General features: G+C 42.5%; 1 protein-coding gene across 1 annotated transcript in view; it reads left to right on the forward strand.

Moving 5' to 3' along the window:
• myo15ab (myosin XVAb) overlaps positions 1-15,879 on the forward strand; it is a 40,009-nt gene that overhangs the window by 6,793 nt on the left and 17,337 nt on the right. Inside the window, exons 9-41 of the mRNA XM_047579023.1 lie at positions 95-327; positions 581-971; positions 1,202-1,284; positions 1,604-1,667; positions 1,798-1,907; positions 2,384-2,458; positions 2,588-2,684; positions 2,908-3,011; positions 3,676-3,739; positions 4,029-4,142; positions 6,197-6,358; positions 6,467-6,580; positions 6,665-6,723; positions 7,024-7,147; positions 7,250-7,345; positions 8,097-8,228; positions 8,725-8,850; positions 9,212-9,289; positions 9,432-9,583; positions 9,850-9,895; positions 10,021-10,145; positions 10,648-10,765; positions 10,873-11,048; positions 12,753-12,837; positions 12,928-12,960; positions 13,091-13,172; positions 13,327-13,457; positions 13,683-13,778; positions 13,909-14,037; positions 14,115-14,221; positions 14,810-14,988; positions 15,493-15,565; positions 15,660-15,851. Of these exons, the coding sequence (XP_047434979.1) occupies positions 95-327; positions 581-971; positions 1,202-1,284; positions 1,604-1,667; positions 1,798-1,907; positions 2,384-2,458; positions 2,588-2,684; positions 2,908-3,011; positions 3,676-3,739; positions 4,029-4,142; positions 6,197-6,358; positions 6,467-6,580; positions 6,665-6,723; positions 7,024-7,147; positions 7,250-7,345; positions 8,097-8,228; positions 8,725-8,850; positions 9,212-9,289; positions 9,432-9,583; positions 9,850-9,895; positions 10,021-10,145; positions 10,648-10,765; positions 10,873-11,048; positions 12,753-12,837; positions 12,928-12,960; positions 13,091-13,172; positions 13,327-13,457; positions 13,683-13,778; positions 13,909-14,037; positions 14,115-14,221; positions 14,810-14,988; positions 15,493-15,565; positions 15,660-15,851 (3,950 nt within the window). The remainder of the gene's footprint in view (positions 1-94; positions 328-580; positions 972-1,201; positions 1,285-1,603; positions 1,668-1,797; positions 1,908-2,383; positions 2,459-2,587; positions 2,685-2,907; positions 3,012-3,675; positions 3,740-4,028; positions 4,143-6,196; positions 6,359-6,466; positions 6,581-6,664; positions 6,724-7,023; positions 7,148-7,249; positions 7,346-8,096; positions 8,229-8,724; positions 8,851-9,211; positions 9,290-9,431; positions 9,584-9,849; positions 9,896-10,020; positions 10,146-10,647; positions 10,766-10,872; positions 11,049-12,752; positions 12,838-12,927; positions 12,961-13,090; positions 13,173-13,326; positions 13,458-13,682; positions 13,779-13,908; positions 14,038-14,114; positions 14,222-14,809; positions 14,989-15,492; positions 15,566-15,659; positions 15,852-15,879) is intronic.

The raw sequence follows: 15,879 nt of genomic DNA on the forward strand, positions 1-15,879 counted from the left end.
ACTTGGACACTTTTCTTAATTATGCCAGTATTTAACAATAACAGTTATCATTGTCTTCAATAACTACTTGGAGTCTTTCTTCTGCCACCTGCAGGCTCTTATGAATGAAAACCTTCGTAATGCATCATACCGGCTCCCTGATGGTTCCCTCGTTATACCTGGCCAGAAGCCAAACCTTTCATCTGCTCTGAGACAAAACTACGCACTTCGTTCTTCAGGTGTTTTTCAACTGTCAGAAAACTCTATACTGTCTGGAATTCCCAAACCTACCCCACCCAATCTTGCCTCTGTACTACAGAACGAGGACATGCGTGGTGTCCACTACAGGTGGGAAAATAAACAATCTATCAAAACTGAGTTGACCTGATAGGCTTGCCTATGTGTTGCATGGAGTTATCTATTACGAAATTTAGCTGCAAGCTAGGCATTATCATTATGGGTTTGAATGTTACTTATTTTAGTAGACAACAATTTCCAATCTGGCAAACTCCATCTATTAGGGAATAAGGACTGTATTTTGCTGAACTCTGTACAACCCTGTGTTACATATTCTACCTATCAACTATTTGTTGTTCCACAGACTACCGGATAATTCTCTTCTTACACGTCAATTCCGTAATCCAAAACTGGCTGATGCCATCCAAAACCAGCAACTTCGTTACGCATCATACAGGGTGCCAACGGGCCTGGAGGGTGAGGACAATCGTTATGCTGTAATTCCTCCGTACGGTCCACGCTCAGGCCACTGGGCCAAGAATGCCAGAGGAGGTGGAGAAGGAGGGGAGGATGTGTGGGCAGCTGAGAGGGTATTACCACATGGGACAGTCCAGAATCTGTCTAAATGGTCCATGTACAGAGAAGAAGGGATGTTAGAAGGATATTCACCAACTCATCTAATGGAAAAACAACTTCATGACCCAGAATGGACTCCTGATAGAGACAGAGTGCCAGGTCAAAGCTGGTATGACAAGGTACCTAGTGTAAGAATTTATGTGTTTGTGGATGCTTACAGAGCCAACATTTGTCATTTTTAGCAATAAGCCATACAGAAATTTTCCTGTAGAGTTCACAAAGAAGATCATTTGAATATCTGCATATTTTCTATCAGCTTTGTGTCAAGTGTCAACAATATGCCTCAAGCTCAGACAGCTGCTTGACATTGACTTGGGCTAATTACATACCATTATGTACATGTGTCCAGATCTTCTCTATCCTAAGCATGCCCACAGCAGGCCAGAGGGTTAAACGCTGGGCGGAGGGAATGGAGGACATGACACAACTCCCGTAAGCACAATCCAGTATTAACAAACCGCTTCACTGCTCATTCACTCACTTCAGTTTATTCAAGTAGCAATTTGCAGTGAGTGTCCCTGTGTGCCCGCAGACCTGGAAAATCTTGTGGAGTTGAATAAGAAACACCATCGTTATAGTAGTTTTACTTTAACACATACAACACAGGTATAGATTTGTGCCAGACTATCATCACTTCATGCCCAGATACCTTTCAAATAGATATTTCTATCATTTCAACAGCAGTTTTTAAGAGATCTAAAACGTCTTGAGTATTTAACACTGTATGTCAAAGCATGTGTTTTTATTTCAGTGAGCTGAATGAGACGACAGTTCTGATGAACTTGAAGAAACGCTTCGACCAAGAGCTTATATATGTACGCTTAATTTGTAATATTATTTTATACTGTTTGGTGCCAGTTGGTGGTGCATTGGTGACTCTCTACTCATTCATTAACTCTCCTTCATCTCCTTCATGTGTTCCTGCCTCTTATTTCTTCAACTCAGACCTACATAGGCAGCATCCTGGTGTCTGTGAACCCATACAAGTTGCACAACATTTACGGCACAGACATGGTCCTCCAGTATGAAGGCCACAGTCTGACTGACAACCCTCCGTAAGACCTGAGTGTGTGTCTGTATGTTTCTGTCTTTCAGACGTATTAGACCCTATCGAGACATTCTCAAAATCCTCTAACCAACAACGCTCCTGTTTTATCTGTTTGATGCTAACTGAACAATTAGATAACTGTGCAGCATTAGTAAACATGTGAGCTGTGTAGAGTTTTAAAGCTTGACTCTAACATCTAAGTGAAGCCTCTGAGACATCTTGTACTACATCTGTCTACATGTGTTTCAACTTGTTCTCTGTGGTGCGTGGTGTTGTGGGAAATAGAGGTGTAAATGCCAGCACACTCAGGTGTTACTTAGAGACTCCTATTACACTGTAATTGGTCGGTTGCCAAGGGAGAGTTTGGCTACCACTTCACCTCTACACGCACACACACAATAGACATGCACATACAGCCGATGAGTATAGTGTATAAATGTTTTTTGTTTTGTTTTTTCATCAAAATGTTTTGTTGTGTTGCAGTCATCTTTTTGCCATTGCTAATCTCTCATATACCACCATGATGGATGCCAAAAAGGACCAGTGTATTGTGATCAGGTATGAAGTGTTACTATACTCAAATAGCAATACTTTGAACAAAGATCAACAAATGAAATATTTAATTCTATGAAAAACTGTCATCACAAACAATAAAGAAAAGGAAAAAACTGTACTTTTTTTTCCCAGTGGAGAAAGTGGGTCAGGAAAGACTGAAGCCACAAAACTGATCCTGCGTTACCTGACAGCCATACATCACAAACGCAATGTCACACAGCAGGTAAATGTCCAGTATCCACTCTACATGTACCCACAGTATCTGCAATACACACTTTTTTTATCGTACACATTTAACCTGACACCTTTTTCTCTTTTTATCCTCATTTCTACAACCTTCTTTCAGATAGAGGTAAATTGTCCCTCTGTTGTTTTGTGTCCATGACAACCGCCATTCTTGTCGAAGGTTGCAATAATCTTTTTTTTTTTTTTTGTTTGTGATCATTGGTCAGATCTTGGAGGCCATGCCCCTGTTAGAGTCTTTTGGGAATGCCAAAACAGTGCGCAATGACAACTCTTCACGCTTTGGCAAATACACGCGAATCTTCATGGCCGGGTGAGTAGTAACAGCTGGTAGCAAAGCAGCAAAGAACAGAAAAACAAAGACTTTAAAGTCCAATTAAAACGATCTGGAAGAGAGGAATTCCTCAAATTGATTGCATACTGATTTAAAGAATACAAAACAAGTTTCATAAACTACTACCGATCTTCATCTCACTGCAAAGAAGGTTTGCTGAACCAAACATTACAGTAGGGTAGTCTCCAGAAACATTTATCTTTCACCATGCATTATGTGGTTTGAGATTATTAAGGTGATCCTATATTGGAAATAGCTTTAAACGTTGTTGAATGAGTGCTTAATATTGCACAAGACCACAATGTGCTGTTTTACCACCTCGAGCAAAGATCTCAGTCACTTGTCTACACCAAGAATGGAGTTTTGCAGAAGATTCTCTCCAAAAAACATGAACTCTTTTAATATCAGCATCCGCCTGAATGTTAGCATCAATCTGAATAGACCTCTCTCTCACACACACATATATAAACACACAGCCACGGGCTTAGTGGAGGATATTTTAACATGTCCCAGTAACACAGTTTTGAAGAGTAGGGTGACCTTCTGTTAGGACTGTGTCAGAGAACATCCGAGTACATTATTTATGCATGACCTGTTACTTAACTCAGTCATTCTGCGTATGTGTGTGTGTGTCATCTACTAGGGGTGTAATCAGTGGTGCCATAACGTCTCAGTACCTGTTGGAGAAGTCCCGCATTGTCTTTCAGGTGAAAAACACAAGAACACACACGCGCACACACACACACACTGAGCGAGTCACGCATGTGAGAAGCAGGTCAAGTGGAGTCTTCTTACAACTGAGTCATACTGAGAAAGAGGACATCGTAGAGTCAGACATCATGGGAGGTGTTGACCACGTCTTTTCAAAGCCCACACCGGCTGTGTTCAACCATTTACATCACTCATATTCATTACTCTGTCAGTGTTTAAATCCACACCGTTTGTGTTGAAGTGTTTGCGAATATGCGTCTGTTTGACTGATTTCTCCATTCCCAGGCCAAATCGGAGAGGAACTACCACATCTTCTATGAGCTGTTGGCAGGTCTTCCTCCTCAAGAGAAGCACTCATTGTATCTGCAGGAACCTGAGACTTACTACTATTTAAATCAGGTGCTCACAAAACAAATGCACATACACACCTCATCAGGTCAGAGCGTAGTACTTTGACATGAAATGCGGTCATGGAGACAACCATAACCACAATTTCCCTAACCTTTTCTCTGAGCGTTATGGGGATATGTTGTCTGTCCCTAGATATAACTGGTCACACAGAGTTGTACACATTTTGCTACTCAGATACCCAGTGAATAGCACCGGTACGTGACTTCTTCTTTTGAGTGTTGCCTTCTAATAATTTGTCAGTGGTTCTAATCAGTTTTCCATCTGTCAACCACTAGCAAGAATGTGTACTGTCTCTTAAGCTCTTCAAACAAAGTATCATGTGAGTTGAGAGTAATTTAACTACATTGATAAAAATAAGGTCTCTCCATCTACTTAAAAAAGTTAAGCCAACTTTTTGCATCATTTTATCCCGTAGGTTGGTACAACATTAATTCCGTAAGTAAGTACGTCAATTTACTTTTGCAGATGATGTCAGCTTACTTTTACAAAAGTTCTGCAACTCGCTTTTAACTCACTTTTGGGAGTAAAGTCAGCTTGTCAGTGCATGGCCGACTTACACCTAAAACCCTTTGCTAACAGTCTTAGCTAATGGCTAATCAATGTTAGCTCCGTAAGTTAATGTTACATAGAGGAAAAAATATATCTCTGCTTACTTTAAATTACAGTCATTTGCAAGCATTAGCTTGGAATTAAATTTGAATGAAGTATTGCTACTTCTAGTATTGCAACAACTTGCTAACATTAGTTTCACCTTCCGAAGCCCGTTGGTATTGTTAATTCCAAATTACATCAAGAGTCTCCAGTTATAAGATAAGATATGCCTTTATTCATCCCACAGTGGGGAAATTCTTTACTTATTCATTTCTACATCAACAACATAAAACCTGAAAGGCTGCAGTAATTAACCAACTATATCACCAACATTAACTTAATTCTTACCTTAAAGTCCAGCCTCCCACTCTTTTTCCTATTTCTTCTTTTGCGGAGCTGGTTGGTTGGTGGGATTTACCCAGAATTCATCGGGCCGCAGTTGGAGCAGAGTAAATACAACAAGCACATTGTGGGGGTCTTCGTAATAAGATTTGTTGGTCCATTTACATATAGCTTTTTGATTAATAAAAATCTAAATGAACAATATGAACAAAAGTAGACAAATAAAAACATAATATATTCATGTCAAGAGACAAACTTTGTTTTTGTTGTTATTATCACAGGCTTAATTATGTTAAAATAAATTGTAGAGACAGGTTTTTTAACATCTACCCATTCGTACAAGCACACACACATTCACATTTTACTGAAGGTTCAGTGTTTCACTCAAGAACACTTTGACATGTGGCATTATCTGAGGACTGAAGCGCTAACCCTCTGGTTCGTCGAACCTGCTCTACCTACAGAGCCACAGCCATTGGTGTAAGGGCTTCTGTCTGAAAGAGTAACTACACAAACACTGTTGATATCTTGTACGTATATGTCATATGTCAACTCCATCTCTGTCACTCCAGCCCAGTTAAACTCACCAAAGTTAAACTCTGGTACATTTTAGCTGGACATGTTGGGTATTAGCCCTACGCCGGGCTTACAGCATACAGCACCTACATACAGCCCATAACACACAACCTTTGTCTCATTCATAGTACAACTCCCAGATTGTGCAAGTGATGTTGATCATATTTAAGGCCCGGCCTACTCTTAGGACCTGGAATGGGTTGAGCTGGTGCAACAGACCTCAGGACTATTTTTTCCTGTTCGTTCAAATGTTCCAGACTCCTTCTTTAAAATCAGCCTGTCATTGCTCTCTTTCATGGAAAGTGTTGTCAGAGGTCTACCCCTTCTACACAGGTCAAAATCATTGTAGGCATTGAAATAGGCAAAACAAACAAAAGTTTGGTCTATGAACAAGTAACTCTTAAATTAGAGCAAATTAAATGATCTTGCTTTTTAAATCTATATTTCTGCTGATCATAACTATGCTTTATGTGTACAATGACAATAAATTGCCATCTGTATGTTTGTGTGTGTCTTTGTGTCCGTGTCTGTAGGGAGGGAACTGCACCATAGAGGGGAAAGATGATGGGGAGGACTTCAGGCGTTTGCTGAGTGCCATGGACATCCTGTGTTTCACCCCAGAGGAGCAAAATGGTATCTACAGACTTCTGTCCTCTGTCCTTCATCTGGGGAACGTCTACTTCCAGCCACACCAGGTCTCAAACGCACACCTACACACAGATAGGCTCTGCCTTTAGTATCGCAGCTGAATGATAATGAAGATTTTGATTGATGACGGGGATAATGTGTTTGGCTCCCTGCAGGCTGAGGGTCAGGAGGTGGCGTCTGTGGTGAGTGCACAGGAGATCAGGGTGGTCGCTGAGCTGCTGCAGGTCTCACCAGAAGGTCTGCAGAAGTCGGTCACCTTTAAACTGACAGTGAGCAGAACGCACACACCACAGAGATGATTGTTTATTATTACCGTAGACGTTACTAGATATCAGGTGTGTCTGACCCTCTAGGATGCAGTGCGGGAGAAGATCTACACTCCATTGACAGTGGAGAGTGCTGTGGATGCCAGGTGAATGCGTGAACAAAATCTCAGTGTGGTATCTGGTAAATTTAATACAGTGCGCCTAGTTCTGCTAGTCGCTTTTGAGGCCTTTTAAAGCGCTCGTTCCCTTCACCCCCGTTTCTAAAATCATGTCAGGGGTCTACTGAGGGGGAACGAAGACTCTTTGATATTCTCTTCCAATCTTTGGTGGAGGCATGCGAGGACAAAGGACGTCAGGGCTCGGGGAGAGATTCCTCTGATGTCCTCTGTTACCATAGGAACGGGGTTTTCTGTTTCCATAGAAACCTTATTGTGTGTCTTTCACAGAGATGCCGTTGCCAAGATCCTGTATTCGCTGCTGTTCAGCTGGCTGACGGAGCGCATCAACGGACGGGTTTACCCTCGCAGCGAAGCCCTCTCCATCTCCATACTGGACATATACGGATTTGAGGTCACGCTTGTTGAACAGCCTCAGCCTGTGATGTTGCAGCGGTGACGTGTCCGAGCTAAGTCACTCACACGGCCCACAATGTCTCTCCTCTTTTCCCCGCAGGAGCTACAGGTGAACAGCTTTGAGCAGCTGTGCATCAACTACGCCAATGAAACTTTGCAGTTCTTCTTTACCAGGGTCATCTTCCAGGAGGAGCAGGTCAGGGAAACCACAACCTAATCTTACACAGCACATAATCTCTGTGTGGTACCACGCATACAGCAAATTGGTTCCTTCAGTCCAACTAGGGGGTTTTGTGAAAGATTACTTCACCGATCTGTTAACTATGACCAATCAGTAAAACATCTATCGTCTCTCACTGTCTTTATGTATGTATGAGTCTAAATGTCTTTGTATTTGAAGATACAGTATAGTCCCAAGGCCTTCAGATATTTCTTCAATGAGTGCTGCAATTATTTTTCTTATTTAAAGAAGCCAGATACGTGTTAACCAGTGTCATTCATTTTTCAAATTTTTTTCTGAGAAAAAAGTCAGAATTCCAACTTTAATCTCAGAATTCTGACTTTAATCAGAAAAAAGTCAGAATTATCAGTTTGAACTCAGAGTGGCCCTAATCCTCTTCCGTACATATTTAACTTGGCCCATGACCCTCCCCCCGGGTTCAGTTTTGGCCTTCCACTGATCCATTGCAACTTGAACACACTTATGTGTGTTTTACATCCGCCCCTGTTTTTCATTGATATCACGATAATATCGTTATCGTGACATTTTCTTGATAATCGTGAGAGCCCTGTAGAGTACACTCAATGTTACACTCAAAAGACACAAAACTCAATGAGTCCTTTTACAAACCACAGCAGACACATCAAATTTTCAGCTGAAGTCAAAACTAGGAGGTCTATATGCGCTAAGCTGATCGACCTGTGGTCTGCTGAACGGTGCTGTGCAGGAGGAGTACATGCGGGAGCAGATCGAGTGGCAGCAGCAGCCCTTCGGCCACAACCAGGCATGTCTCGACCTCATTGCTGCTAAACCTCACGGGATACTGCGCATACTGGATGACCAGTGCGGCTTCCCTCAGGTACACACTCGCCTGTTAAAATCTTCATCACAGGAGGAAACCTGCAAAATCTCTAAGTGCATGAAGACACAGCCAACCTCCCGTGGCAGAACAAGTGCACTGACAATTAAGTCTAATTACATTACAAGAAATGTTTAAATCACATTATTTTGGTGCATTGTGGGGGGAAAAAACTACAGGCAGCAATAAATCATGATTCAAATATTCTATATCTCAGAGTCGCTATTGGATTTCTCATAAACTGGGAAATTGTAGCCAGCTCCAATCAATATAAAACTATCCCACATGCTCACTTAATTGCCTCCCCGCTGCTATCGGCATCCCCAGGGCTCCCATGTGAGAAGCCGGCTGAGCTCATATTGAGATAAACGTGTTACGAAGAAGTCTCTGATTCTCGGTGTGTTACATGAGGTACACGCAGGCAACATGTGTTGGCGCTGTAGAGGTTTAGTTTCCACGGCTCACCGACCCGTTAACCGTCTCCGATCATTGCTAGGCAACAGACCACACCTTCCTTCAGAAGTGCCACTATCACCATGGAAACAACCCGCTATATGCCAGGCCAAAGATGCCACTGCCAGAGTTCACCCTGAAACACTACGCAGGGAAGGTCACCTATCAGGTATTTACCTTTCTTTCTTTCTTTCTTTCTTTCTTTCTTTCTTTCTTTCTTTCTTTCTTTCCACGTTTCATTATGTCTATCCGTCTATCTGAGTTAAACCAATAGTTGGTCATTCATTTTCTTTCCCGTAACTAATTACAATATCCCCACCCTCACCAAAAAAATAAATAAATAAATAATTATCATAAGTATTTGAATCCAGTCTCTAAAGACTTGCCAATCATTTTAAATGTAGTTCTGATCAACTTATCCTTTCATTCTTCAGTATAAATGCATGTTATATTCTGCATGCCTGTAGTTCTCATGCTTGGTCACTGTTATCGGACATATGATTTTTTCTTTGTAATCTTTTATGATGCAGGTGCACAAATTCCTGGATAAGAACTTCGACATGGTCCGCCAGGATGTTTTAGACCTCTTCATCCAGAGCAAGAACAAAGTGAGATATGCACACGGATATATATATATATATATATACACATATAATTATATATATATCACCGGCCATCTCAAAATTTATCCTGGACGCACTGCAGCGTTTCCATTTGTATCCGTGTGTGTGTGCATTTCTGTGTGTGCAGATGGTATCGAGCCTCTTCCTGAAGCACTCGGAGTCGGTGTCTCAGCAGCGGTCTAACATGCGGAACAGCAGCGCGGCTCGGCGCTATCAAGCCAACACAGTCAGCGCGAAGTTCCAGAGCAGCCTGCAGGAGCTGCTGGAGAAGATGGAAAGGTTTTAGTAAAGCACCACCCGTTCCACTTTATGTGAAGAGAAGCATATCTGATCTGTTCGAAAACTGTATCAGGGCCCTTACATCATCCCACATAGGCTGCATGCATTGTTTCTGTAGAGCAGACGTGTATGACAATGCATTCATTTAACAGTCATGAATCAATCATTCTGTAAAAATGTGGCCAGTGAGTGAAAGAACAGTACTGAGCCTTTAACAGACCAGATCATGCGTTCATTATTCATCCATTCTCATCTATCTATGGCAGGTGTAACCCTTATTTTGTGCGATGCATCAAGCCAAATCATCACAAGGTATTTTTGCAAGTTGGATGATGTGTGCAGGTTTGCAGTGTTTTTTTTTTGTTTGTTTGTTTTTTTAAGTCATGTGCTATACACGGATCATGCATATATTCGTGTGTATTTGTGTGCACGTGAAGGAGCCAGGAGTGTTTGACATGGAGCTCGTCAACACTCAGCTGCATTACTCTGGCATCATGGAGACCATCCTTATCAGGAAGGACGGTTATCCAATCAAGTTTCTCTTTCACAGCTTCCTGTCAAGGTTGGTTTGCTGCTAAACTTCACACTGAACACACTTGAAGATGAATGTAGTCTGTAATGTAATCAAGAAAGCTACAATATAGCTACATTAGCGCTGTTTCCTAAAAAGCATAGCTGTAGCTGCCCTCACAACTCACAACCTGCCAGAAGATGAGGTTAAATTATTGGCTTTTCCTGGAGAGAATACAATTCACACACCAATTTCTTCACCCTGAAATAGCCATCTGGCTTTTGTCAGCTCCTGCCGTAGGAAAGCAGCTGAAACCAATTGATCTCACAGCACCTCTCACCACTCGCTGTCAAAGTGCCCTGACTTATAGCATTATCGCAAAAACAATGTCGCCATCCTACTTTGCCAGTTGAGTAGCCTAACAAACAAGTACTGACGATAATAAATGACGAGGTTTGGCATCCCAGGCAAAAACAAAGCTTTGGATTTCACCTTTTCCCTCGTTAATGTTTACCTCAAAATTCAAATAGACGTCTGTCGCTTGCGCTCACAGGTATAAAGCCCTGCTCTGCCTGACGGATCTTCCGCCTGCAGATGGAGAAAACTGCATCATCATGCTCCACAAACTCGGCCCAGTCAAGCAGGGCTCGTATCAGGTGGGGGTCAGTAAGGTGAGTCGGGTCTGTGATATTCACACATGTGAGTTCGCATTCGCACAAGGTCATGTGTGCGTTTGCATTAGAGCTGCTGGATTGTGATGCGTGTGGCTGTGTTTTAGATTTTCCTGAAAGAGGAGCTGTATCAGGTGTTGGAGGCCAAGCGGGACCGCGTGCTGAACCTCGCCGCCATGACGCTGCAGAGATACACGCGGATGTTTTTCGTCCGAAAGAACTTCGTCAAATTCAGGCGGAACATGGTGCTGTTTGAAGCTCACTGCCGAGGCTACGTGGCCAGGTAACAGGTTCATATGATTACAGCGCATAGCAAACGTTAAATGGCTCATCGCGTGTGCAAATGAATCCAACGCGTCCATATTGACTCGCCCACACTTCCCCCAGACTCACTATTCATTTGATTATCACTGCGCTCTGCTCCTACCTCCACCAGGTATTAAGAAATCAATCAGTCAATCAATCATATTTTTTTTTATAAAGCACCTTTCAGAACAAGTGAAAGCAAAGTGCTTTACTCTTTGATTGGCAAAAATGTATAAAAAGTGGAACAAAGAACAACAACAACAAAAGTACATGGAGACTTATGTACGCTGTAAAAAGGATAACTTAAAAATAATAAAAAATCAATATCAAAAACAATTAAATAAAAATATAAAATTGATAAAATATTAACACATAGTAATAAGAACATTAAAAATAGAATTAAATAAATTGCCAGGGAAAATATAGAATAAAATATAGAAACACTCAAAATTAAGATGGCATTAATAATATAATAATAATAATAATAATGAAAAACAAGTAAATGCATAAGTAAATAAAAATTGGTGAATATAAAACTGTAAAATAGAATAAAATAATTATAAAACTATGACATAAAAGCCAAGTTAAAGATGTTTTTAGCCTACGTTTGCTCTCAGTTCCACAGTTTGGGAGCGTAGCGGCTGAAAGCAGCATCACTGAATGTTTTTCTCTGTGGAACAATTAAAAGAGAGGAGCCAGAGGATCCGCGAGGCCTTTCTGGTTCATACAATAAAAACATCTCTGAGATATAATCTGATTTAAGTCCGTGGAGTGCTTTAAAAACTAATAAAAGAACTTCAATACAAAAACAAACAGGCAGCCAGTGTGAGGATTTTAAAACAGGCGTAATGTGTGTTCACCTTCTGGTCTGAGTGAGAACTCGTGCTGCTGAGTTTTGAATCATTTGCAGCTCGTCAATTATATTCTTGTTTAGACCAGAAAGGTGAGCATTGCATAGTTATGAAAGTGTGAATTAGTCTCTCTGTGTTGCTCGGAGGGAGAAAATATTTTTTAAATGATAAAATGGTGTCAAAGTGTTGGATTATTCTCTGCACTTATTTATGTGTTTGTGTGTTTATTTTTTCTTATTGTCACCGCTTCACAGAGCGATTGGCAGCTGACAGCTCACATCCTGTTTTCTATAGCGTCAAATAACTAAAACAAAACTTGACACTTGGCACAATATTCATCATCATATTGCAGCTTTGCTACTGCATCCTCTCTCGCCCCACCTTTGATCTTTGATTTGATGTCTGACTTCCACTGAAAATTGGTGGTTCCCAGCTGTTTTTTTTTTCACCAGTAGTCTGAACACTTAATTAGTTTTCTCTACCTGGCAGCACCTTGCCCTGTTTCAGTCTAAAGTTTCAATCCTGGACTGCAATTTAGGGTTTAGTCTTTGGTTTCACACAGGCAGAAGGTCAGACCTTATCACATACAACCTGCTTCTTTTTCCTTGATGTGAGGAGATAAGATATCTCCTCACATGTCTCCAAATAGTTTCTCATCTGCTGACAGTCTAATAAACCTGTACATGTGAAATGAATATGCATTTTATTCGAGAATAAAATTGCACCATTCGTTCTTATGGCAACGATTAACATATCAGACTTTTGAATAGCAGTATTTGGTTGTGTCTTGTTCGTTTTTATGTCACTGAACATACTCTTTCCTTTAACAGGAAGAAGTTTGCTCTGAGGAGGAAAAACCTCATCAGGTTGCGCTCTGTCACGCTGCTCATCGTCACCATCCAGCGTTACATGAGGGTATGCACACGGCGTCTATAAAGACAATATGGAAAATGTATTTAAAACTGAGCAAACGTGTGAAGTGTGATGCTGTTGTCTTTCTGTCAGACAGTGGTGGAGCCTGCAAGGAAGGCGGAGGAGGTGAGCGAAGGCGGATGAAAAAGGGGGTCACCCTGTCCGGGGGTGGACGGACGGCCTCATTTGGAGCGAAAGATAAAGGTGTAGCGAAAGTGTGTAATGTAAATGAGTGTGTGTGTGCGTGTGTTTGCAGGACCGCATCAATCGAGAAGTGGTGAATGTGACGACACTGCCCATCCCTGCTGAGCTGGCCGGTCTGCTACAGGCTGCTTCAGGTACATGCAACGCACAACACACGCTGATATGAAGTGGGTGTTATAAATAAATTTCCATCAAATGTGTTCCGTCTTATTTACAGGTTTATGCGTACTATATTTCTGCAATAACTTCTGTAATGACCTAGTGTGTGTGTGTGTGTGGGTCACACAGGTGGTGCAGAGCTTCATTCTGACTGCTTGGCGGTCGTCCAGGCTCCGAAAGTTCAGGTTGACCCCCAGCTCACCCTGCCTCTGGATATCAACAACTACCTCATGACACACTACATCCGAGCCATATTTAGGGTAAAAACATGAATCTGTCCCGCCACTATCCTAACCTGAACCCGAGTCCTCGCCTTAAAATGCAACGATTTCAATTTGAAAGCCTTGCTTTGTCCTCACAAAGGAGACAGCTCCCACAATCGTTGCCCAAGATGAGTAATATGATAAAAAAAGTAATAATACAAAGTATATATATATATATGTGTGTGTGTGTGAACACATACCAGACATGTTTGTGTGTTGTAGGAGCCGTTATTTGGGATGCTGACAGCCCCCTTGGAGAGCTCCCTGCTCCGTCTGGATGAGGAGCTGAGACAAGGAGCCCTGAACATTTTCACTCTGGTACATGTTGCATTCAGATGTTATTACCACACAGCAAAACACATGTCCCGCCGTTTAAGGCGATTCAACAAACATCTCAGCTTTACCATCGAGGTCAGTTGCTTAAAACTTATATATGTGCGTTTGATAGATACTTAGGTTCATGGGTGACCCGAACCTGAATGGGGCTCAGGAGAATCTGTTTGGCAACTACATCATCCAGAGAGGACTCGCCAACTCCAGCCTCAGAGATGAGATCCTGGCTCAGGTGGCCAACCAGGTGAGAACCAGACAGTTTTGCACTATTGTGGCATATCAAGGGTTTCTCCTCATTTCGCCTCTTCTCTCCATGTCAAGGTGTGGAGGAATCCTAACATCCTGAATTCAGAGCGTGGTTGGCTCCTCCTGTCCTCCTGCCTGTCTGCCTTCCTGCCCTCTCAAAGGCTGGCTAAGTACCTGCTGAAGTACGTCACACACTAGGGTACAGTAGGGGGACGGGTAAAAGTAACGTGGTTACTTTAAAAATCAAGTAATGAGTGAAGTAACAAAGTTAAATTAAATGTTACTTTTTATAAAAAAGGGGGAGGCAAACCTGTGACCTTTCTGCCTCCAACCTGCAACCCTCTAACCACTACCCCACAGTGCCCCACAGAAACTTAGCACAGAGTGGACAGCCAACCCTAATACTATTCTCTTTAGCTGACACAAACCCAAAATAGGGGCAGTATTTCCAGGTGTTTATGTTTGTGTCGCTGCGTGGTATTACACCTGACTTGTCCTCATGCTGGAAACGTGACTTGGTGCATGGTGACATGACTCTTGGAGACTCGAGAGTATTTTTATTCAGGAAAATGCGAAAAAATAGTGACGCACAGTAACTTGGATTAGTAACTTTAATCTGATTACTGGTTTGGAAAGAGTTCGTTACTGGAAAAAAACAAAAGTGGTCAGATTAGAGTACCTACTGTTCTTAACATTTCTTTCTTTTGCTGCTTACCTGTGCTTCTTTGGATGTACCTGCAGCAGTTGTGCGTTTGTTGTTTTTGCGGCAGGTTCGTGTCCGATTATGGCCCGGACGGCTACGACTGTGTGTGCCAGCACCGCCTGCTTCAGGCCCTGCAGCGGCTCAACGTCGGGCCAGAGTACGGCCGCACGTACCCGCCCTGTCTGCTGGAGTGGACGGCCAATCGCAAGAGAGCTCACACTGTTCTGCACATACACTGTTTTGACGGTGAGGAAACAAAGGCTCGTTAACTCAGCGGTCAAAGTGGCGGCGTGGACTCGAGTGCGGTGTAATCAGACTGATCTCATTCTTTCACATAAGCTGTTCTAGTCTAGAATTACTATGAAGTCAGTGAAATTTCCCTCCACTCGTAGTTATAAGACACAGCTTTGTCATCAGAAAGGAAACCAAATACAAATTTTACTCCGCCTGAACTGTCTTGTTGTTCTTTTCACCCGAGCCCAGCCACTGTGTTCACTATTCATCATGAAAGAGTTATCTGTCTCTCTCTCATTTCCTCGTCACATCCACCTAATCTGTCCTCTGGCCTTGTGGCGAGTGGATCGAGGATTAGGCAACACCTGATACCGGCTGTGGCTCACTGACTGTGTTTGTGTCTGTCTGCGAGAGTCTTCATAGACAGACAAGAGGGACGGGGTGATACAGCTGGATGTCGTACCCCGAACGAAGACGATATTTTTTATAAGCGCTGTTTGACTTTTCTCCTTTCAGGCGTGTCCTTCCTGTGTCCTCTGCACTCGTGGACGACGGGTGAGGAGATGGCCAAAGACATCTTACAACACAGGTATCGTCTTACTGTAAAACATAAATACTAAATACACGGATCGGGCTACAGGAAAACGAATAAAATTGTGTTGTGCGTGTGCGTGTGCACGCAGGGGCGTGGTGGAGGGCCGCCGAGGCTGGTCGGTGCTGCTGAAGGAGTCGGCTCAGTGGGTGGAGCTAGAGGGCTCAGACTACGTGCTGGACTTGATGTCAGACCTGGAGCTTCCTGCTGACTTCCCTAAACACAGCAGCTACTTCATCATCTCTGCGCAGGAACCAAGCAGAGTTCGGCCCAACGCCAGCATGTGAGACACACACAGACTCTATAAATCC

Source organism: Mugil cephalus, chromosome 2 (genome assembly GCF_022458985.1).
Source record: "Mugil cephalus isolate CIBA_MC_2020 chromosome 2, CIBA_Mcephalus_1.1, whole genome shotgun sequence".
Taxonomy (NCBI): Eukaryota; Metazoa; Chordata; class Actinopteri; order Mugiliformes; family Mugilidae; genus Mugil; species Mugil cephalus.